At 31.5% G+C, this 21,621-nt stretch overlaps 1 protein-coding gene across 3 annotated transcripts in view; it reads left to right on the top strand.

Moving 5' to 3' along the window:
- The first annotated feature begins 593 nt into the window (after window positions 1-593).
- The window catches only part of LOC149953045 (G protein-coupled receptor 161B-like), a 29,040-nt gene continuing 8,012 nt past the window's right edge, over window positions 594-21,621 (top strand). The window contains exons 1-4 of one of the 3 annotated variants that reach the window (XM_090168768.1): window positions 594-808; window positions 13,848-14,660; window positions 18,875-19,057; window positions 20,926-21,054. In XM_090168768.1, coding sequence (XP_090024894.1) covers window positions 14,335-14,660; window positions 18,875-19,057; window positions 20,926-21,054 — 638 coding nt within the window. In that variant the 5' untranslated portion in view covers window positions 594-808; window positions 13,848-14,334. Of the gene's footprint in view, window positions 809-12,560; window positions 12,576-13,641; window positions 13,786-13,847; window positions 14,661-18,874; window positions 19,058-20,925; window positions 21,055-21,621 lie in introns of those variants that run through there. The other 2 variants (XM_090168769.1, XM_090168767.1) reach the window with 2 other exon arrangements.

The raw sequence follows: 21,621 nt of genomic DNA on the forward strand, positions 1-21,621 counted from the left end.
TTTAAAAAAATTATATAAAAATGAAAAATGCAAATTAAATAAAAAAAATAAAAATGCAAATTAAACAAAGAACTAAAAATTCAAATAAAAAAAATTAAATAAAAAAATTCAAATTCAAATAAAATTAAAAGGTCAATCGAAATAAAAAGCTAATGATAAGAAATGACAATTCAGTATTCGTTATTATTAAATTTTTAACCAATAAAGAAATTAAACGCAGTAATGACATTGAAATTATGATGAAAATCTCATTAATGCCAAAACCAAATTCTGGGAATACACGAACTATAAGTTTGCCGTTTTAATAAACCATATATTTTCATTTTCCCTGCAGATGGTACGTACAAAAAGTGTTTTGCCCCCAACCGTAGTATATTTCAGTAAATAATTTTTTTTCCTTGTGGAAAACCCCCCCGAATGTTTTGCCCCCTACAAAAATGGCGGCGGGTTTTCCAGCGTCTGGTCTGGCATAAAGGGGCGAGGGTACTTCGCTCTCTTTTCCCCAAAAATCGGGTAAATAGAGAATGTGGAGGCAAGGCAACCTCAAACGAAAGCGGACTTCCACCCAGAACTGTCATTGGCGGCCGGAACAGCGCTGCCACTGAAAAGATCAGACTGAACTCGCGTCTCGCGCTAAGCCTAAATCGACATTTTTTAAACGTTATTTTTCCTCATTTGATGCTCGCTAACACGCGACAGTCACTGTTTTAAGCATTTGACAATGAATGAACTAACTGATTGGCCGTAAAAACGCAATGAGTTTGGCCTTGTTTTTATTGTGACGTTAATAAGAATACAAATTTAAGTGGTAAGTGTCCTTTTATTTGCGTTATTATCGTAGTGTATCTGAATTAAATCACATGGTTTAATCGTTAATTTAAATAGCTTCTGTTACTTCCGATGTATTCATTCAGAGCAAAATAACTTACAAGTACTAATTAACATTAATTTAATTTTTTAGTTTACCAATTCACGCACTCGTGCAATTAAACCAATAAACAATTTGCCAAGAAATATTATACATAAAGTCAATAAAAAAATCATTAAAATTAAAAAATTAAGTAAAATAAAACCATTTTTTTAAAATAAAAATTAACAACATATTAAAAAATTTGTATTCAAAGGTAGATTAAAATTTGGAAACTTGTAAATTGATTGATAAAATTATTTTTATTTAAATATTTAGTTTTGCATTTTTGTAATAATATTCATAAAGGACATAAAAGTGAATCTTGTTTGATCACCATTGAAATTTAAAAGAAGAAATTTTTGTCACCTAATAAACAAACAGGAAACGGATAACAACTTTCATTACCGCATTTGCATTAATATTCCGAATATTTTTTTATGACTAGCAAATATTGGAACAAATTAGACGGGGTAAATTTAACACTTTATTTTTATAAAGAAAAGACTACTTAAATTAGTAAATTATTATCATTAGGAAAACGTTTCCTATCCTTATTTAACTAAAATTAATTAATGTTTATTTTAAATTTTGCATATATTTTTAAATGAAATTTCCCAATAATTTGAACTTGAATTTGCCATATATTTAAACTTTAATTTCCCATATATTTGAACTTAAATTTTCCATATATTTGAACTTAAATTTCTAAAATTAAAATTTTTCATCAATTTTAATATTACATTTACCATAAATTCTAAAATAAATTTTTCATAAATTTTAATATTAAATTTACCATAAATTCTAAAATAATTTTTTTTTATAAATTTTAATATTAAATTTCCCATAAATTCTAAAATAAAATTTCCCATAAATTGTAATATTAAATTTCCCATAAATTATAATATTAAATTTCTCATAAATTCTAATAATACATTTCCCATAAATTATAATATTAAATTTCCCATAAATTCTAATAATACATTTCCCATAAATTCTAATATCAAATTTCCTATAAATTATAATATTAAATTTCCCATAAATTCTAATAATACTTTTTTTTAAAGAAATGAATAAAAACCACTATTGCACAGTACATTTCCCATAAATTCTAATATCAAATTTCCCATAAATTCTAATATTAAATTTCCCATAAATTATAATATTACACTTCTCATAAATTTTAATATTAAATTTCACATTAATTCTAATATTAAATTTCCCATAAATTATAATATTACACTTCTCATAAATTAATATTAAATTTCACATTAATTCTAATATTAAAATTCCCAATAATTATGTAATATTAAATTTCACATTAATTCTAATATTAAAATTCCCATTAATTATGTAATATTAAATTTCACATTAATTCTAATATTAAAATTCCCATTAAATATGTAATATTAAATTTGCCATAAAGTTGAAGAACAATTAAGTGAAAAACCAATTCATTAACTCGATGGAGAGGGAAAACAGATATAATCAATACCCCGATGAATAATTTAATAATATCGTTCGTGATCCCATTATCAAATAAGTAAGGTTCAAGGTTAGACAGGTCCAGTACTAAGAATCGAACAACCTTGATTCGGACTACCTTTTTACTCCCGACTTCCCTTCAACTGTCAGGTAACGTTCTTTTGAACCCATTGAACCGCGGCGAAAAATACGACCTTAACCTAGACGACCGCGTTAAACCATTGTTTTGCCATATTACATTTATTCGCGTATATAATTCATGATCCTAAGAAAATAATCCCGGGCCACCACAGTGCCGCACCATTAAAAGATAGCAACCTCCCCCATCGACCAAGACGCACGAGTCTTCGAATCACGTTGCCTTGACAACCGACTGTTTCGACACTCCGACACCAGAGGGACAATTCGTAACGATCTCCCAGGATCATAAATTTAATGGTTATGATTATTAGCGTAATAATATTTTTAAAAGAAGATTTCGGGTTACGTTTCATTGCTCAAGAAATATATTCATGATTTATTATGGACGATAAACCTGACTCCAATATCAAATTGCAAAACCGTTTTTATTCCCACGTTTTATTCAAAACGATTTAAATTTTATAAATTAAATTGACAATTTAAATTAGCATTTTTAAATAGAAGCGGCTAATTATAGCAATATAAATGTAATTTAAATATAAACAATTTTATATAAATGTAATTTAAATATAAACAATTTTATATAAATGTAATTTAAATATAAACAATTTTATATAAATGTAATTTAAATATAAACAATTTTGTATAAATGTAATTTAAATATAAACAATTTTGTATAAATGTAATTTAAATATAAACAATTTTATATAAATGTAATTTAAATATAAACAATTTTATATAAATGTAACTTAAATATAAACAATTTTATATAAATGTAATTTAAATATAAACAATTTTATATAAATGTAATTTAAATATAAACAATTTTATATAAATGTAATTTAAATATAAACAATTTTATATAAATGTAATTTAAATATAAACAATTTTATATAAATGTAATTTAAATATAAACAATTTTATATAAATGTAATTTAAATATAAACAATTTTATATAAATGTAATTTAAATATAAACAATTTTATATAAATGTAATTTAAATATAAACAATTTTACTTAAATGTAATTTAAATATAAACAATTTTATATAAATTTAATTTAAATATAAACAATTTTATATAAATGTAATTTAAATATAAACAATTTTATATAAATGTAATTTAAATATAAAAAATATTATATAAATGTAATTTAAATATAAACAATTTTATATAAATGTAATATAAATTGTATTAAATTATGTTATATTATATTAAAAATGATATTATCACAAGTAACATAATAACGTGACACTTCATATGGTTTTAATGATAATTTTATAACCGACCCTTTTTTCGACACTTGACAGTCTAATCCAGATCCCATTTGAACTTGCACCTGAACTAAGCAGTATTTTATCATCCTTAGTAGCAGTTCTTAGTGTTGAAAAAACACGAAAATAAGTTTTTTTTTAGTTTAAACCTGATTTAATTTCAAATACTGGTTTAAATTTATTGAAGTTAATAGGTGTTTCTATAAAATGAAACTATAAAAATGTAAAGTATATAATGTTTTTCTCCGCGTCACGGGCTTAAGCTATTTAGTACTTAATTGGCGCGCACGTGGTCGCACGTGGACTTTAAATTAAAAAATCTTTATCAACCCGAGCGCGTGCTCTCTATCTTCAATAAATATAGCTAATGACGTAGAAAGAACATTTACACGTGACCTCCCGTATTTTATAGAAACACCCATTGTAGCTTATGTAAATAATATATCTTTATAATTGAATTTTATAATATCGGTAGTAAATGAATCGAAGTTATCAGACTGCTATACTCCCCATTTCTTATGAAGTGACATTTGGACCTCGAATTTTAAATTTTGCGCGCTTCTAGGCCGAAAAAAAAAACGTTTTGGTTTTTATAAAACTATTTTTATAAATAGAAATAGCTATACCCACAATTCCCAAGCGCAATTTATCGCGTCAAAAGACGGGGATTTAAATTAGCTTTTATTTGACTCGATTTTCTCATCATTTTCATAAGGAAAACGCTCTCCGATTCTGAGCGCTATTTCGATAATTTCGGTTCATTTACTTCTGATAATAGAAAATATTAACTTTCAATTTTCCGGTTGTTATTGATAAAAACCCTTAAAACCACATGGTTTAGTTAAAAAATAACTTTGTTTAAGACGAGGTTTAAACTAGTGTGTTTTAAGCCAACCAATTCTGCTAAATAAATCTAATAATCAGTTCGGTTATCATAATTGTTAATCGTTGTACTTATTGTTATTACGTTACTTACGAAATTATGTTACATTATATATTATCCTTTATAATATACAAAAATATATAATCCTCTTCTTTTGATGCAGCCCTTGAAATTTCCGGCAAGATAAGTGCTATAAAGATGTAACCATCTTTTCGTTTTCTTGAAGGCTCGTTTTATTGTGATGTTAATGGAGAGATTAAGCCAGCGCCCAAAAACGTGAAGGGGAACTTGTAGGAGTGTAGCCGTACCGTTGCGTGTGCAGCCTGAACCTCCCTTTAGAGTCTTCTATCCGTTTCTAGGTACTGGCTTAACCGGTCTAATATCAAAGCTGCGCGTGAAAAATAAAAAGAGCTTTTTTTGATTACAAGCGGTTTAACCAAAAAATTAAAATAGAACTAATCTTAGTTTTGATCGCCGAAACAATTGAATTACGCAAAGCCGTTTTCTAAAAAGAAAAAGAAAAAGTGGAGGGGGGTATGTTGGGTAACAATCGCGCATTGTTTTCGGGAAGTGGAGCAGTCCACTGATTTAGGGTCGGACTGTAACATAAACAATATATATATAAACTATTATTTGTAATCACCCAAATCTTCATCCTATTTCGACCGTTATTTCGCGAATAACGTAATGTTTATTAAATGGATGTTGAAAAATAATAGAAAATTTGAATGCTTCCTACCGATTATAAAAATTCACTCTTTGAACTTCAATAATAGAATAAAATTAGCCCCATCAGCGCACGTGCGAGAGGTTTTGTTGTTGCGCAATTCAACGGATCGAAATATTTTTTTTTAGGAAATTAACAAAGGAAAAACTGTTTTATTAAATTTTATTGATCCCCTCAAATTAAAAGTACGCGGAATTAGGAATAAATTTCAGCTCTCCCGTGGCAAAACCTATGTAACACCATTTTGTTTTTTAAATTTGGTATGTTTCTTTATATTGATTAACATTATTTTTATGGTAATGTAAGTGGTAATTACTGGTATTGGGTGCTTGCTCGAGCGCCGTAGGAAAACGTCATAACTAAGCCCTGCCTTGAAACGGTCGCTATGACATTAATTTTTCGTCACGGGTCAGAGGGTAAAAAAATATCCCGCCTCCGCCATGGTCGTCTTAATGTCATGGCAACGAACAATAGGCACACCCACGAGCAAGCTACGATTATCCCAACCAGGAATAGTTTTGGCGTATGTACTTGAATGTACTACTAAGTCGAGATTACAGCCGATTTTGGTGTACAGTTGAATGGAAATTACTTAAAGGGAGTGTAATCCTAGTTGGGAAGGTTAAGTTTCCGACAATACTCACTCGTGGCGCTATCAGTAGGGGATAACGAACGGGAAGCCACGCAAAATGTTGCATTTGTCTAAACTAGGAAATAGAAAATTTGGTAATATTGTACTGGAATTTAAAAAAAATTGGCCCTTGGGAGGATACGGTTAACTTTCAACTTTAATAGTAATAAATATCGATTACACAATGTGTGAAATGTGTGTGGACCAATGCTGCGCTAGTAATCAATGGGAAGCAGATGGTACCGAGGGAAATCCTTATCGATGTTGGGGTTTCCACTAGGTGTCGCAATGGGTTGAATGGGGCTGTGAAATATTCGCCGCTGGTGGCGTGACCGAGCTAGATTTCCCATAAGCAGACAGCTTATGGTTTTCCTTTTAAAACAGCGTTGCCAGGTCCTGAAATTGAAGTTGAAGGGCTTAACCAAATGTCAGGGAAATGTCAGAACTTGAAAATAATTCTAAAAGGTCGAGGAATTTGAAATTTTTTTAAAAGTCAGGGAAAAATATTTAATTTTGAAAGTAAATTTACAACAATTTCCGCGATTTTTTATAATTTTTTTTTTACAAGCTCTGGTAATTTTTTAAACGTTGCAATAAAAAGGTTTTTTGTTTAAAAATAATCTTTACACTAAAATACAAGTTGAAGGAAATTTATTAACTCGTGCTAAAAGTAAAATATAAAATAAGTATTTGTGTAATTTTGGTCAGGCGAAATCTGAAAAAAAAACGTTTAAGGGAAACAACAACAAATCAAGGAATTGGAATCTGAAAATATTGTGGTTTCGTACACCAGAAAATTTGCTTTGAATTTGAATTTTCTAGAAATATTCACGTTATGATAAATAATTTTTTTTATTAACGCTTAAATTAAGTTCGAAATATTGAAAATATCTTAACTGAAACAAAAAATATTTAAAAGTTGAAGTTTTAACCGCTATTTCGCCAAATAAAAAAATTATTGTGCGCGCTATATAATATTCCGTTGAAATTATTGTACAGCCTAATTTTAAAAATAATCGTCAAGAACATCACTGGAATAAATACTTGTTGTCAAGACTACCTATAACGGTCCATGAAATAATCAGGTGCCGTCTGCTTAGAGGACTTCCAGCTCGGTCACGCCACAAGCGGTGAAAGTTTCTTCTTACATCCCCATTGGAGAGGGTTCAATTAATCTTTTTCTGCCAAAACTAATTCTATCGTAGCACTTCTCAAAATCTTGTGTAGCCCTAGAATTTAAAATGGAGCCACATTCAAGAATCACTGCCATAATTAATTAAGTAATTAATTGTTTATGGTATTAATTAACCATCATTAATCAAGGAGAGCCTTCATATCTAAAAACCATTAAATTAATAAATTAATGTCTAGAATGAGAACACCGTAACATTTCCTTTTCATTATATTTTTAAATTTAATTAATTAAACTATAGCGTATCAAGAAGATACTTAAATAAAATTAACATTAAATTACTCCAATATCGAAAATCCATAAAATTTATGAGAACACCGCAACATTTCCTTATATTTATATTTATTACTGGAGCAAACATGTAGTATTATTTCATAGACTGTATTAACAATTTCTGTGTTGTTATTATATTTTTTTCTATTTGGGTCAAAATTACCGAATTTTATAAAAAATATTAAGAAATAAATATTAATTTGCGGTATTTTTATTATGAGAGGGGCAGCGTTTTCACTAACGTTTCTTAACTATAAAAAAAAGGAATTTTATAAATAGAAAACACCGGGGTTTTGATATAATTCTTATTTCCTTATTTTGAATAAAACGGATGAACAAAAATGGACCTAAAAATGGCAGATGGAAATGAATGGGCGGGGGGGGGAGGGGGATTATTGTTCCCACTTGACGCAGAGAATATAATCGCAAGGTTAGGCTGACTAACAACCATGAGAGAAACAAAAAAAAACTAATAAGGTTTGAGGCCCTTCAAATAACGAACCGAAAAAATGAATATCTCATCTTGCCGCGCTAAACAGGAAATGCATTTTTAACGAAAATTATTATGGACGTGAAACACCGTTTCCGGGGGGAATCGCTTGTTTATTGTTTAAATTATAGGTTTGTCCCTGTCTAAATAATTTTCACATTAATTATACACCAACCGTATAAAAAATACCCCGGCAACAGAATAGTCCAATTCATAAAATGCGAACATTTAGAGCGAAGCCATTAGAGGTTCGATTTTAAGGATTTTATTTATAATAGATGGCGCTAACTTAAACGTTTTTGGTGCGAATGGAATAAAAACGTATTGATTCATTTAAATAACATAAAAGTTCAAATCACGAAGTATTTATCATAAACAGATAAATTTATTAATTCATTATCTCGGTTTTTAGATAATTTAAAATTGCTGGCGCCATCTTGTATAAATTCGGTGTTTTAAAAATCAACCCCCAATGGCGAAACATCTTCTCCCATCGGTCCATATTTCAAAAATCTATAACAAAATAAGAGTTTCGCGTGACGCAAACTAGTTATTTCAATCTAAAGAAAGAGAAAGTTCTAATTAGGCGATGAACTGATTTAAAACTGTGTTCTTTCGACCCTAAAAACTGCCAACCCTAAAACTTTCGACCTCCGATCGTTCTCAATTTTCTATACCGAACTGAAACGATTTTAAAAGTTCGACCCCAAAACTTAAAGAGCCAAGATCGACGAAATAAATTGTCCACACCTTACCCAAATAAACCAACTGTGAAATTATATATATTTTTTAACAAACCACACCTTAAACAAACAACGATTACACTTAACCAAAAATGGATTTGTTACGTCTTCGGTTGCCTGGCAAAAATTCTACCATGTCACCCGCGTATCTCTCAATATAGTCATTCTATCTAAGTACAAAATTAAATACATGCTTGGTTAACTTACACGCCAAAAATAATTACTTCAGTGGGAGTTACAAATTTGGAATTCTTCGAACTACATAAGAAAAATGGATATTTGTCGTGCGTCACGGAGTTTGAATATTATATCGGTTATCGGGAGGGGGTGAAACGAAAGGTCCTTGGTTATACCGTTAAAAATCCAAAATATTCATTTATGCCACCGTGACTTCAGCGTCAATCAATACATAAGGTTAAATATCATATTTTTCCATTATACATTATTTTTAAATGTCAAAAATAAAATGACAGAAAATTATTATTTTAGCAAAAGAGTAAAGATCAACGGTCCTTGAAATTTCAAAAAATTAATTCCTCTATTTCTTAAGACGGTAAAATAACCCGGCCGTTAACGTTGAAACACAATTATGTTTGGTAATTTATGTGGGAAGGTATATTTTCGTCTTTTGTTTTTCCGTGATGATTTTTTAGTAATTTAACGCCGTTTTGTAATTTTAAACCTAACATTCTGAGAAATAACGGAAAATTTAATGGATATAATGTCGTTACGGTAATTCAATACCCAAGATTATCAAGCTATTTTGAATGAAAATGTTTCCCATTAAATAAAAAGAGGAATTAGATTACGAATAAACATGGGATACCTTGTGAATTAAAAATGGCTTCGAATTTCTTAAATTTCCCGGAAATTTAAATAATAAAAATTAAAATGATCGTTTTTTGCGTCCCTTAACAACTGTTCTTAACAATGATATATTTTAATATTTGATTTAATATTAAAGGTTATTTTTCAAATACGAGATGCCGGCAGCTTAGAAATTTTAAATTACATAAAAACCATGAATTAAATTATTCATGGTTTTTATGTAATTTAATACATATGTTAGCGTTCCTTTTTAAGCTAAACTTTTTCTAGTTTGAACTTTATAATTATTACATATCGCTTAAAATAAAGTGTTAGAAGCTGTTTATTCTAATACATCAGAAAGAATTTATTCCAACTAAAACGTTTAAAATAGCGCCATCTGGTATAAATAAAAGCGTTAAAATCGAACCTCTAATGACTTCGCTCTAAATGTTCGTTTCCCTGTAAGCAATTACTCGTCCTTACCCTTAGTAACACGAATGTTTATAACAAACAGTACAAACGTAATACAGATTAAAATCCCCTTATTATCAAGAGATTAAAATTCACTTAAAATTGTTTCACATAAAGCTTGGTCTCCCTCCCTCAAAACAAACCCCGATGAAATACAGATAAAAAAATTCAAAGATAAATAACTTCGAAGGTTTTAAGCGTTTAATAGTACTACCAAGATTGAATTTAGGATATTTTGTGTTTCTACTAAATCTCATTGGTTCCCTAAAAATGACGTCATCCGACGCGATTGAAACACACATAGTGACTCTTTTCATTTCCCCCTCTAGAAAACTAGATTGTGTCAACATAGTTAATTTTCTCTAAATATAAAATAATTTGCTTATTTCAAAATTTCCGTGTAAATTACAAAAAATTTAAAATTGGAAAATAAAACGCATTTCGAAAAAACAAAATTAAATAAACGTAGTATAACGTTATATAAATAAATCAGGGTTTCCACACGTCAGGGAAAAGTCAGGGAATCTAAAAATGGGCCTAAAAATCAGGGAATTTTAAGAATTTGTAAAAAGTCAGAGAATTCAATTTTCTCTTGACACTTTTTGAAGGTAATTAATGACAAATTTTATGATTATCGTCTATTTCCTTGAAAGTTTGCCTAATTTTTATCCATATTAGAATAACCTTTTTACTGAAATAAAGTCAATTTAAATATATTAACTTCTGATAAAAAAAAATAAAATAAAAATTTTGGCCTTAAAAATGGTCAGGGAATTTTAATCTGAAACTTTGGTGGCAACCCTGTAAATACATTCTACCATTTAAGAAATACAACAATTTGCTAATAGCAAAATTGGCGTGAAAATTACAAATTGGAATATAATACGCAATTTGTAAAATAATTAAGAAATGAACGTAATATGACGTAAGAAGAATATTCAATTTAAATATATTAACTTCTGATAAAAAAATATAAAATAAAAATTTTGGCCTTAAAAATGGTCAGGGAATTTTAATTTGAAAATTTGGTGGCAACCCTGTAAATACATTCTACCATTTAAGAAATACAACAATTTGCTAATAGCAAAATTGGCGTGAAAATTACAAATTGGAATATAATACGCAATTTGTAAAATAATTAAGAAATGAACGTAATATGACGTAAGAAGAATATAAAAAATCCCCGTAAGTTAAGAAATTACAGTTGGTGGCCACGCTTGAAATATCGTCGAAAAAATCAATGTGCTTTGTGGTCAGCGAACCAAATCTTTTTTTTATTAAAAAGTATTAAAGTAATACTAGGTTATCTTAGTTTTGAAAAATCCTTCGTATCAATTGAGTTTTGACCTAAGTCATTGCTACTAGGAAATTCGAGCCTCAACGATAAACCAGTATGGTTCCCCCCAAAATAATATCTAGGAAAAAAATCCCATTTCAACGACTTCCCCCTTTCGAAGAGTTTAACTACGTGGACTCCAGTCAGTCGCAAGACGTTTCATTTTGTCCCATCCCCATTTAATCAATTCCATTTCCCCGTTAAAAAGTGAGAGGGAAATTAATAGAAATTACAATTGCATTTTATTTTATTTTATTTAAAGAAATCAAAAATGTCTATAGATTCAATAATTGCATTTCGTGAAATACAAAAATTGGGAAAAAAAAATTTTGGGGAGATTATAGTTAATAGTTAAGTGTTATAGGTCAAATAAGGGACCGTTCAAAAATTACGTAATGCAGCAAATGTAAAATATTTTACGTCATCATGATGCTATACCGAAACCTAAATTAACAATTATTTGAATGTACACTAGCAATTTAATATTTGGTTTTCTATTTGTAATATTATAATTTGGTTTTCTAGCAATAAAACCAATAAATTTACTTCATTTTGAAAGAAATTTAGTAATTTTAAGGTTAATATAATCTTGAGAGCAGAATATTATTTTATAATTTTGGTGTTTTTCTAACTGCTACTCTTCGTTACGAGGGCGATTGTTGTCGAAAAATTCCTTGCTTTACGTAATTTGTGAACTACCCCAAAAATTTACGTATTAATAAATTTTTCAGTAACGCTTAGTAGGTCAAATAATTAAACTTTTGGCATATTTCGATGTCATAGATTTCATAAATTTCATAAAAAAATGTTAATGATTCTATCGTAATAAATCACAAAACCTAAAAATGTGAACAAACCACAAACCTTGGAAATAAAACAATTTTATATATAAAATTACCGGTAATTTAGTTACAGTCTAGCTAATACTAAAAAAATCGCCATAAGCTTTCCAAAAAACAAATTCCACAAACGTCATTGGGTAACAATAGACAATGGACGAGATTTTGCGCGGTTTTGGGGGGGAGGGTCTTAAAACGTACCGTCAGGAAAAATTTAGTTATTCCATGTATATGAACAGAAATAAATTTCACGTACACTAAAGGCTAAAAGGATTTAGGGGCGGGGTACGCCAGATTTCAACATTTCACTGTAGTATCCAGTAAAATTGTTCAAATTTAGATGAAACGTAACAAACAACATAATAATATCAAAAGTAATAATATACGACTTAGGAGAGAAGTATTCATATGGATTCCTTGAACGCGAATTTCCGGCTTACTGCTTGACGTTGTAAAATTTAATAATAGGTGGTTTCTTTTCACCTATTCTCGGGCTAAAAGTACACGCTTTTTACCCCAAAACGTTTTATTCGCCTGTTCCGGGGATGAGAATTACTCCGCCCCATAAAATATTCGCTGGTTCCGGAGTATTAGGGCTACTCTTTTTACTCATTCTGGAAAGGAGGTGTAAAGGAGTAAATCGGATTTTGTCGTCTGCAAGGCAGAATTTGTCTGCTAAAAAGACCACAGGCAGAAATTTTGGAAAAACGTTTTTACTCCAACTATTCGCCACCACAGAATAGGAGTAGAATGACGTCATAGTCTTACTCGTCTTATCCTACTCCGAAATCCCGGAAAAAGCGAATAGAATCGTTGGGGTGGCGGAGTGGCTAGCACTTTCACCTCGCAGCAAGAGGAGCCGGGTTCGATCCTAGCTTACGTGGCACTGGGTGAAAACTCGGAATTACTCCCTCCGCGTTGAGTTTGCAAGATCTCTCCCCATTGGTTTAAAAGGTTTTCCCCCGAGTTCTTCGGTTTCCCCTCCCATAAAAACTTGTCGAGGTTAACGGTAATAGTTAGTGTAGGGAGCTGTTGGCTCGCGTGGCATGAAGGGCTTGCCACCACCCGGCCACCTGTATTAATGACTTTAAAAGTCGCTTGATGACCTAGGCCTAAGGTGGTGCCTTGGGTATTAGCCTAGCTGATTATTATTAAACCACCTTATAAAAATTTAGATTTACTCAAAACACGGCGGTATTCCTACTATTTCGTATGCTAATAAAGCGACATTGTAAAGCATAAAGGGTCTGCTTTGGCCGCTACGTGGCTCTGTGTTAAGTTTTAATAATAATCAACTGCAGCCTATTAAGACGTACGTTTCAAATATTTCAATCTAATACCGTTAGCAGTGTAAATAGATATATACTACTCTCTAAATGTCTTATACACTTCTGATAACAAACTTAAAAAGAAAATAAAAAAATTGCACGCTTGTCTACGTTTGTAATTGAGGAAAAGAGTCATTTGTCGAACCGACTACGCAACCAATAAGTCAAACGTAACGCCAAATTGACAAAAGATAAAACCGAGATAAAAACTCGGGATTTCCCGAAAACTTACGTAAAAGTCCCTCTCGAAAAAACCGTAATATTGACAGGAATATTAATTCATTTAAAATCCTAATCGAAAATTATTATTCATTTCAGATTTGCCAAAGGAGGAGGGGGAGAAAGTGTGGGAAATACCGAATATCCATCATCCTTTTCGTGTGGAAGGCAGAATCTTAGAACGCAGCCAGAGCGCGCATAATGTACGCCTCTTAAATACAAGAACAGGAGCGTTAAAACTCGTCGAGGAGGCAGAGCCGTGTCTGTTCGTGCTTGGCAATTTGAAAGAGAAGACGCGCCGACTCGTCGCTCGCTCCCCGTTACAAACTAAAGAATTTTCATTCTCGAGGATAATTCGCAACTTCGCGATGACAGCGTACGAGGCTTAGCCGGATATCGGGCTAGAATTTCGCCAATCAATTGGAAATATCGAAATGCAATTGTCTTTTATTTGGCCTTATTTTCGAGTTTACCAGTTCGATACCGGCTAAATAAATCGCGACTTAAATCCCCTTAAATTAAACTTAAACCCTTAACCCCTTTAAATTAAATATATTTATATCTCTTAAAAATTAACGACAAAAATATGACGACATTCGTTACGAGTCGCGAATTCTTCTACAAGACTTTAATCGTAGTGGTCGTCGCTTTCCCGTTGGTACTGGCCAATGGTCAAGCGTTCAACGACGATGACCGTTTGACACCGGACGGTAATAAGACCGTTAACCGCGGCGCCGGACACTTAGTGAACGCCGTCGATAAGCCCGAAGAACAATTGGTGGTCAGTGGCCTGATGGACGTCAATGGGTTGTACACTTTTATCTTGGCCGTTGTGCTGGTCACCTCGATGCTCGGGAATGGCCTGGTGGCGTTAGTGCTCTACAGGAAAAGGCAACTGTCACCCAGTAGCAGGTAGGCCGTCTATCATTCTCTTTTTTCCCAGTACGAAAATAAAATACTTGTCTTCCGGGTTAGACTGTTTTTTAACTTTGTTCGTAAACGTATAAGCGGGTTAGCATGGTTTTATACTGATAGGAAGTTTTGGATAAGGAAAAATGTGCCGACTCGTGGATAGACTGTCAAACTGAATTTCCAAGAAATTTATTTTAAATCTCTTTAGTTAGATTTCGCGTTCATAGCAATGCCATAAAACTAATGATAAACGACTTTAAATGGCAGAAAACTAATTATAAACGACTTTAAATGGCAGAAAACTAATTATAAACGACTTTAAATGGCAGAAATCTAAATATAAACGACTTTAAATGCCAGAAACCTAATTATAAACGACTTTAAATGGCAGAAACCTAATTATAAACGACTTTAAATGGCAGAAAAATAATTATTCTACGTTAAATGGCAGAAATCTAATTATAAACGACTTTAAATGGCAGAAAACTAATTATTAACTATTAGAAATGCCATAAAACTAATTATAAACTACATTAAATACCTGAAACTAATTATAAACTAATTTAAATACCAAAATAACTAATTACAAACTAATATAAATACCAGGAAACTAATTATAAACGAATTTAAATAAACGAAAGCTAATTGCGAGAAAACTAATAATCTATTATAAGTAACCACAAAACTAATTATAAATTAAATACCAGAAAATTAATTTTAAACAAATAAATTAAATACCACTAAAACCAATTGAATTAAATACCACTAAAACCAATTGAATTAAATACCATTAAAACTAATTAAATTAAATACCACACATGTTTTATTAGCAACCACTGAACTAATTATTCTACACTAATATATCTAACGGAAAAATAGAACAACAAATTTGCTATGTAATTAGTTTTTGCACTGTGTCTAGAAACTAAGTGTTGGAAAACAGGTTAGGGCTCTCGGCTATTTTTGGCATTATAAAGTGGAGATAAATTTTAAGGGAGCGCGTGACACTTCATTGTCGGAGATAAGCTGATACTACACACTAACGCGGGGACAACGACTCGGAATTAACACTATCTCCGCCTTTCACTCAAATACCAACTAAAAAACGTTCCAAAACAAAATAGAAAAATACGGCTTCGCCTAAAAGCGAAAACCACGTAACATTTTGGAGGTGATTTTAAAAAAAATATTAATTTCATTATTTGAACCGGGTTCGTGCAGAACCTGGATATCCTGGAAAACCTGGATAGGTCAGGGATCTGTAAAATGGAGGTAAAATGTCAGGGATAAGTCAGGGATTTAAATAATTTCGTAGAAAGTCAGGGATAAGTCAGGGATTTTAGTTAGTCATCCAAACCACACATTAACAAAGAATTTTTGACGTAAAATAATAAAAAAAATGTCCTAAAATATAACCAAAAAGGTCAAGAATATTGGCAAAAATTGGTCAGGGATAACCTGGAAAAGTCAGGGATTTTAGATCAGACATTTTCGTACGAACCCTGTTGAAACTTGAAAGAATAACGCTTTACAAAAAAAATGATGTATTAGCCAATATTTGCCATAGAATACCACGGTTTTCGCGATTGGTATAACATTTCGTCATAGAATTTAAATAATTATTTCAAGCGAAAACCACGTAATTCATTTTACGTCGTTTTTTCTTTCAGGCAACGATGGTTAAAAAACATCTTAAATTTTGTCCGTTAGTCGTAGAGTTTTAGAAACAGAATAATCAACAAAAGCGAACACAATTACGCTTTTGAACTCAAATTCTGTCAACTTTTAACACGCCAAACTGGTTCTCATTTAAAAAAAAAAGGTCTTAGAGAGGGAAAATTTTCGTTTATAATTAACTTTTGAGTAAATGCAATTTGGATAAACGCTTCAGTTGTTTTTCACTCTCGGTTGAGTTGGGCTAAAACGTAATTTACACAAGGACGGTACGCTTTTTAAATTTAAACTTTCTCCTCCATGGGAACACTTTTTCATCGCACTTTCCTAAAATATCCAAAATAGGGGAAATTTAACACGCATTTGAGGCTTTCATCGCCAAATTTACCTTACGAAATTTACCCTCTAATTTGCATTAAAACAACTTAAAATGTATGGTTTATATTTATATCACATTAATAGGCTCGCTTCATTGACACATACGGCATCTCTTGGCGTAAATTAAAGCTAATTAAAACAATTCATTTAGTTACTTTCAAAGCTAATTTAAGTACTTCGTGTTGAGGCGACCAAATGCTACTTCTACCCTTGACGACACGCATTGATGTTTTAAATTTTGAGGAAATAGAATAGTACTTGTTGTAATTATGTATTAACAATGTCGTTGACAGAACCAATTATATCCGCGTCAGTTGAAGTACCATCCTATGTCCTCAATAGTACCAAGAACCAATCCCGTGTCTTCAAACATCCCATGTCCTCAATAGTACCAAGAACCAATCCCGTGTCTTCAAACATCCCATGTCCTCAATAGTACCAAGAACCAATCCCGTGTCTTCAAACATCCCATGTCCTCAATAGTACCAAGAACCAATCCCGTGTCTTGTACCATCCCATGTCCTCAAACATCCCATGTCCTCAATAGTACCAAGAACCAATCCCGTGTCTTGTACCATCCCATGTCCTCAATAGTACCAAGAACCAATCCCGTGTCTTCAAACATCCCATGTCCTCAATAGTACCAAGAACCAATCCCGTGTCTTCAAACATCCCATGTCCTCAATAGTACCAAGAACCAATCCCGTGTCTTCAAACATCCCATGTCCTCAATAGTACCAAGAACCAATCCCGTGTCTTCAAACATCCCATGTCCTCAATAGTACCAAGAACCAATCCCGTATCTTCAAACATCCCATGTCCTCAATAGTACCAAGAACCAATCCCGTGTCTTCAAACATCCCATGTCCTCAATAGTACCAAGAACCAATCCCGTGTCTTCAAAAGTGCAAATATCATAACGTGTTTTATATCCAAAAAAATAATTACCATCCAGTGTTTTAAACCCGAACAAGTATCATGTTCCACGTGTCTTTAAGAACACCAGTTTCTGAACACCATGTCAATATCCTTTGTCTTCTAATGCGTCTCTTAGTCGTCAAATCTTATTAAAACCTAAAATTAAATTTAAATTGGGTAAAATAAATAAATGCTATCCGAATATTCCCAGAGCTATGACTGCAATTGCCCGAAATCATTTTAAAGCTATCTAATTTAATACTAAATAAAATTTTAAATTGTATAAAAGAAATTTGGGTTGGAATTCCGCTCGTGGCTTAACATTAAAAAGAATAATTAATGCACCGAAAGTAATATATTATATAATTGGTGGGGGGGGGGGGGGAATCGTTTTTTCTAGAATTGCCCAAGGAGAAGACCCCGATATTATGTCACTATCTCGGAAGAATGTCTCTTACAACCCAGTTAAACGCTCGGAACTCCTGTTTATCGTACCTGTTTCGAGAAACTAGTTAAAATTGAACCCCAATACACAAACTTCTCAAAATTTAAATTTTGAAATATTCGTTTTAAATTGTTGGAAACTATAGTTAAAATGCAGTTTTTTTAAACCCAAATTAATTAAACGTTAGGTAAAACGAACAGTGTTATTTAAAGTTACTACTATTTACTTTAAAATAGTAATAATTAATATTTATAATTTTACGTTAGTTTAAACAAATAATGTTATTTAAAGTTAAAGTAGATAATGATATTTAAATTATAGTTGAATGTTACGCAAATTTAAAAAAATTTAAATAAAAATAGTGAAAATAGCGCTTATAGCATTGAGAGACTAAAGCCAATTTTAAAATTAGAAAATTACGGAAAAATAAAACACGTCGAAGGTTAATAACAACAAAGTACATATTATTCCAAATATTTACGTTAAGACAATATGGAAATGGGAATTAAAATAAGTTCAGTAAAATCCTTGGCTACATTCCAAGAGTACGCTGAGACTCTACAAATTACAAACTGAAAATCACAATGGAATCATGTTTTGAGGTTACAAGCCTAAAGAATAATAGTTGAGAACACGCGAAATGAACGTAAAAATGAACGGCGTCCAAAACAAGGTTAATGATATTAGCTTTAGCGACATTCCTGTAGTCGAAATGGGGCTTAATTTAGAATGTAAAATGAAAAGCAAATGATGGAAAGCAAATGAAAGGAATGTAATTTTGATTGAATCTTTTCCGAAGGTTGGTGTTCAGTCTGTGCGGCTCCAACTTTGTCCTTTCTTGCGTCGTGTTACCGTTCACCTTGGCGTCTTCGGTGGTGCTCGAGTGGAAGTTCGGCTTCAGTTGGTGCGCCCTTACAGCCTTCCTGATGCAGTTCGTCGCTACAGCCAGCAATCTGACGTTGGCCGCCATCGCAGTTGACAGGTAAAGGTCAATTACTTGATCTTCCGCGTATTATTTTACCAAAATGTTCAATATTGTTCATCTACGGGTATCTTTAATTAATTGGATTTTTATGGTTGCCTACGGGTCATAATTATTATACTTTTCGGGATATCCTTAAGAGAGCCCCTTAGCGGCTAGATGGCTTCTCCCGCTAGATTCTCCGCTGTAAGGTGAAGCCAACATCTTCGCCCCTGGCAAGGTCAAACGCCGTTAATTAGTTTACAAGCTGGTTAGGGTTTAATTTAATATTGATGTTCGTTTTACTTAAAAGGATCTTTCGATTATTTAAAACATTTTCCATATTTCTTGGATATTTTTAATACGAACCACCCCTTACTTACCCAAATGACAATTAAAATTTCATGCCTTTAGATAGTAATGAAAAATTAAGGAATTCCTTATTTAATACGCTAAAACAAGTTAAATTTTCTAATCGATTAATTTTAGAATATAATTAACTACACTCAGAAAAAAGGGCACCGTTTAAAACCAATTGAATATTTCTTGAATTCTTATATTTTTTTTTAAAAATTCCATTGCATTGGCAAATTAAAGAATTCGGTATTTAATACGTTATAAAAACTTAATAAAATTTATAATCCGTTAATTTTAAAATATAATAAAATGAACTACAAAAAGCACATCCCAATAAAAATGTTTAAAAATTACATATTTTCCATTTAAAAAATAGTTAATTGTCCCTAATTTTATTATTGTACTAAAAAGCCCAGTTCTATGATGGAATATGGATGTTCCTTTGTCCAAATTTTAAGACCTTTGCTACTCATAGTTCGGAAAACGGATAATATAGATAAATACTCTCTTAAATACTTCTACAAAAAAATAAACGATTCTAGTCACGATATTGGCGACTCAATTTTTCAAGCGGAAAAATTATCAAGATGTATCTGTGCTTTATGGGACATGTTCAGGGTCGTACAGTAAACCGATTCTGATAACTAACATTTCTTAGCTCATTTTTTTTTGCTATACAGGGTGTCTTATTTGATCGGCCCAGGCATTTTTCTCAAAAACTGTACTTTCTAGAAATGTGGAATTTTCAGTATGTACTCCCTCGGGGGAGATCGTTGTTATGTGTAAATTGCAGAAACATCGTGAAATTTTTCACGGGTTTAGAAGTATTAGTTTTTGATCGCTACGTGGTTGACGAAAAGTTTCAATGAGCAAGTTGTAGAGCATACTCGAAAACCTTTAAGGGAATTGGTATGGTGGAAATCGGACATTTCGTCACTGAAATATTTTGTCATTAAAAACAAACAAAATTGAACTTTTCGTCTACCACGTAGCGTTCAAAAACTAACACTTCTAAAACCGTGAAAAATTTACAAATAACAACAATCTCCCCCGAGAGAGTACATACTGAAAATTTCACATTTCTAGAAAGTGTAGTTTTTGAGGAAAATGCCTGTGCCGATCAACTGAAGATGTCTAAATTTAGAGGTCGGGGATGGTTAACTTTTATTCAATAGATAAAGCTCTCAAAATTATTCGTAAAATGTTTTGATCAAGTAATTTATATTTCTGTATTATCCGATTAATTTTTTGATAAATTTGTAAAATTAAACGGAAAAACGACGTTTTTTTCGATAAAAAGCTCAAATTTTCCGAATAATACATGTTTTTGAAACATTTTCCGAATAATACATGTTTTTGAAACATTTTCCGAAATATTAACCGGTAAATTTCTTTGTTTACATTTTTTCCCCGAAAAATATCAATTTAAACATGGCTAATGATTAACCGTCCCCGACCTCTATCTAAATTATTGAATTTATAGGAATTAAATGAATATACGTTAAAACATTGTCACTCTTCTGTAATTTCAGATATTTCGCCATTGTGAAGCCAATGTCCTACTCAGTGACCGTTACGAGTGTCAAGTCATACTTGATCATGCTGGCGATTTGGATGGTTTCACTTCTCATAAATGCACCGCCCATCTTTGGCTGGCCAGAGTAAGAATTTTTTCTCTTCAATATTACGACCCCGAATCAGATCCATTACTCGCGTGGCTTCGTCGAAAAGTAACTGAAAATTACCTTAAAAAGGTCAACTGCAAGATGGTTGATTTATTTTATATATTTTCAAACATTTAGTTTGAAATTTTATTTATAATTCACACGCATTGGTAATTTAAACCAAAATTTAATCTGAATTTAATTTATTACGTACTTTTTGTTTTAATAATTTAATAGGTGTTTCTATAACATACGGGAGGTCATGTGACCAGGCTTGGAAATAAGGTTTATTTCTAAACTGGTCTATTTGGCCAGTGACTCCCAACTCTTGAATTATTTAAGTGGTCACGTAGATCAGTTGTTTAATAATACGGTAGATAATTTTGAATTAATAAACTGGACACTGGACCAGTGAACCCCTAGCTTTTGAATAAAAAAACTGGTCCGAGCAATTAATAAACTGGTCTTTGACCCAGTGACCACCATTTATTTCCAAGCCTGCATGTGACAATGCTTTGTCTACGTCACTGTAGCTTTTGAAGGTAGAGAGTACGCACTGAAGTC

Source organism: Leiobunum rupestre, chromosome 3 (assembly GCF_980474605.1).
Source record: "Leiobunum rupestre chromosome 3, qqLeiRupe1.1.hap1, whole genome shotgun sequence".
Classification (NCBI taxonomy): domain Eukaryota; kingdom Metazoa; phylum Arthropoda; class Arachnida; order Opiliones; family Sclerosomatidae; genus Leiobunum; species Leiobunum rupestre.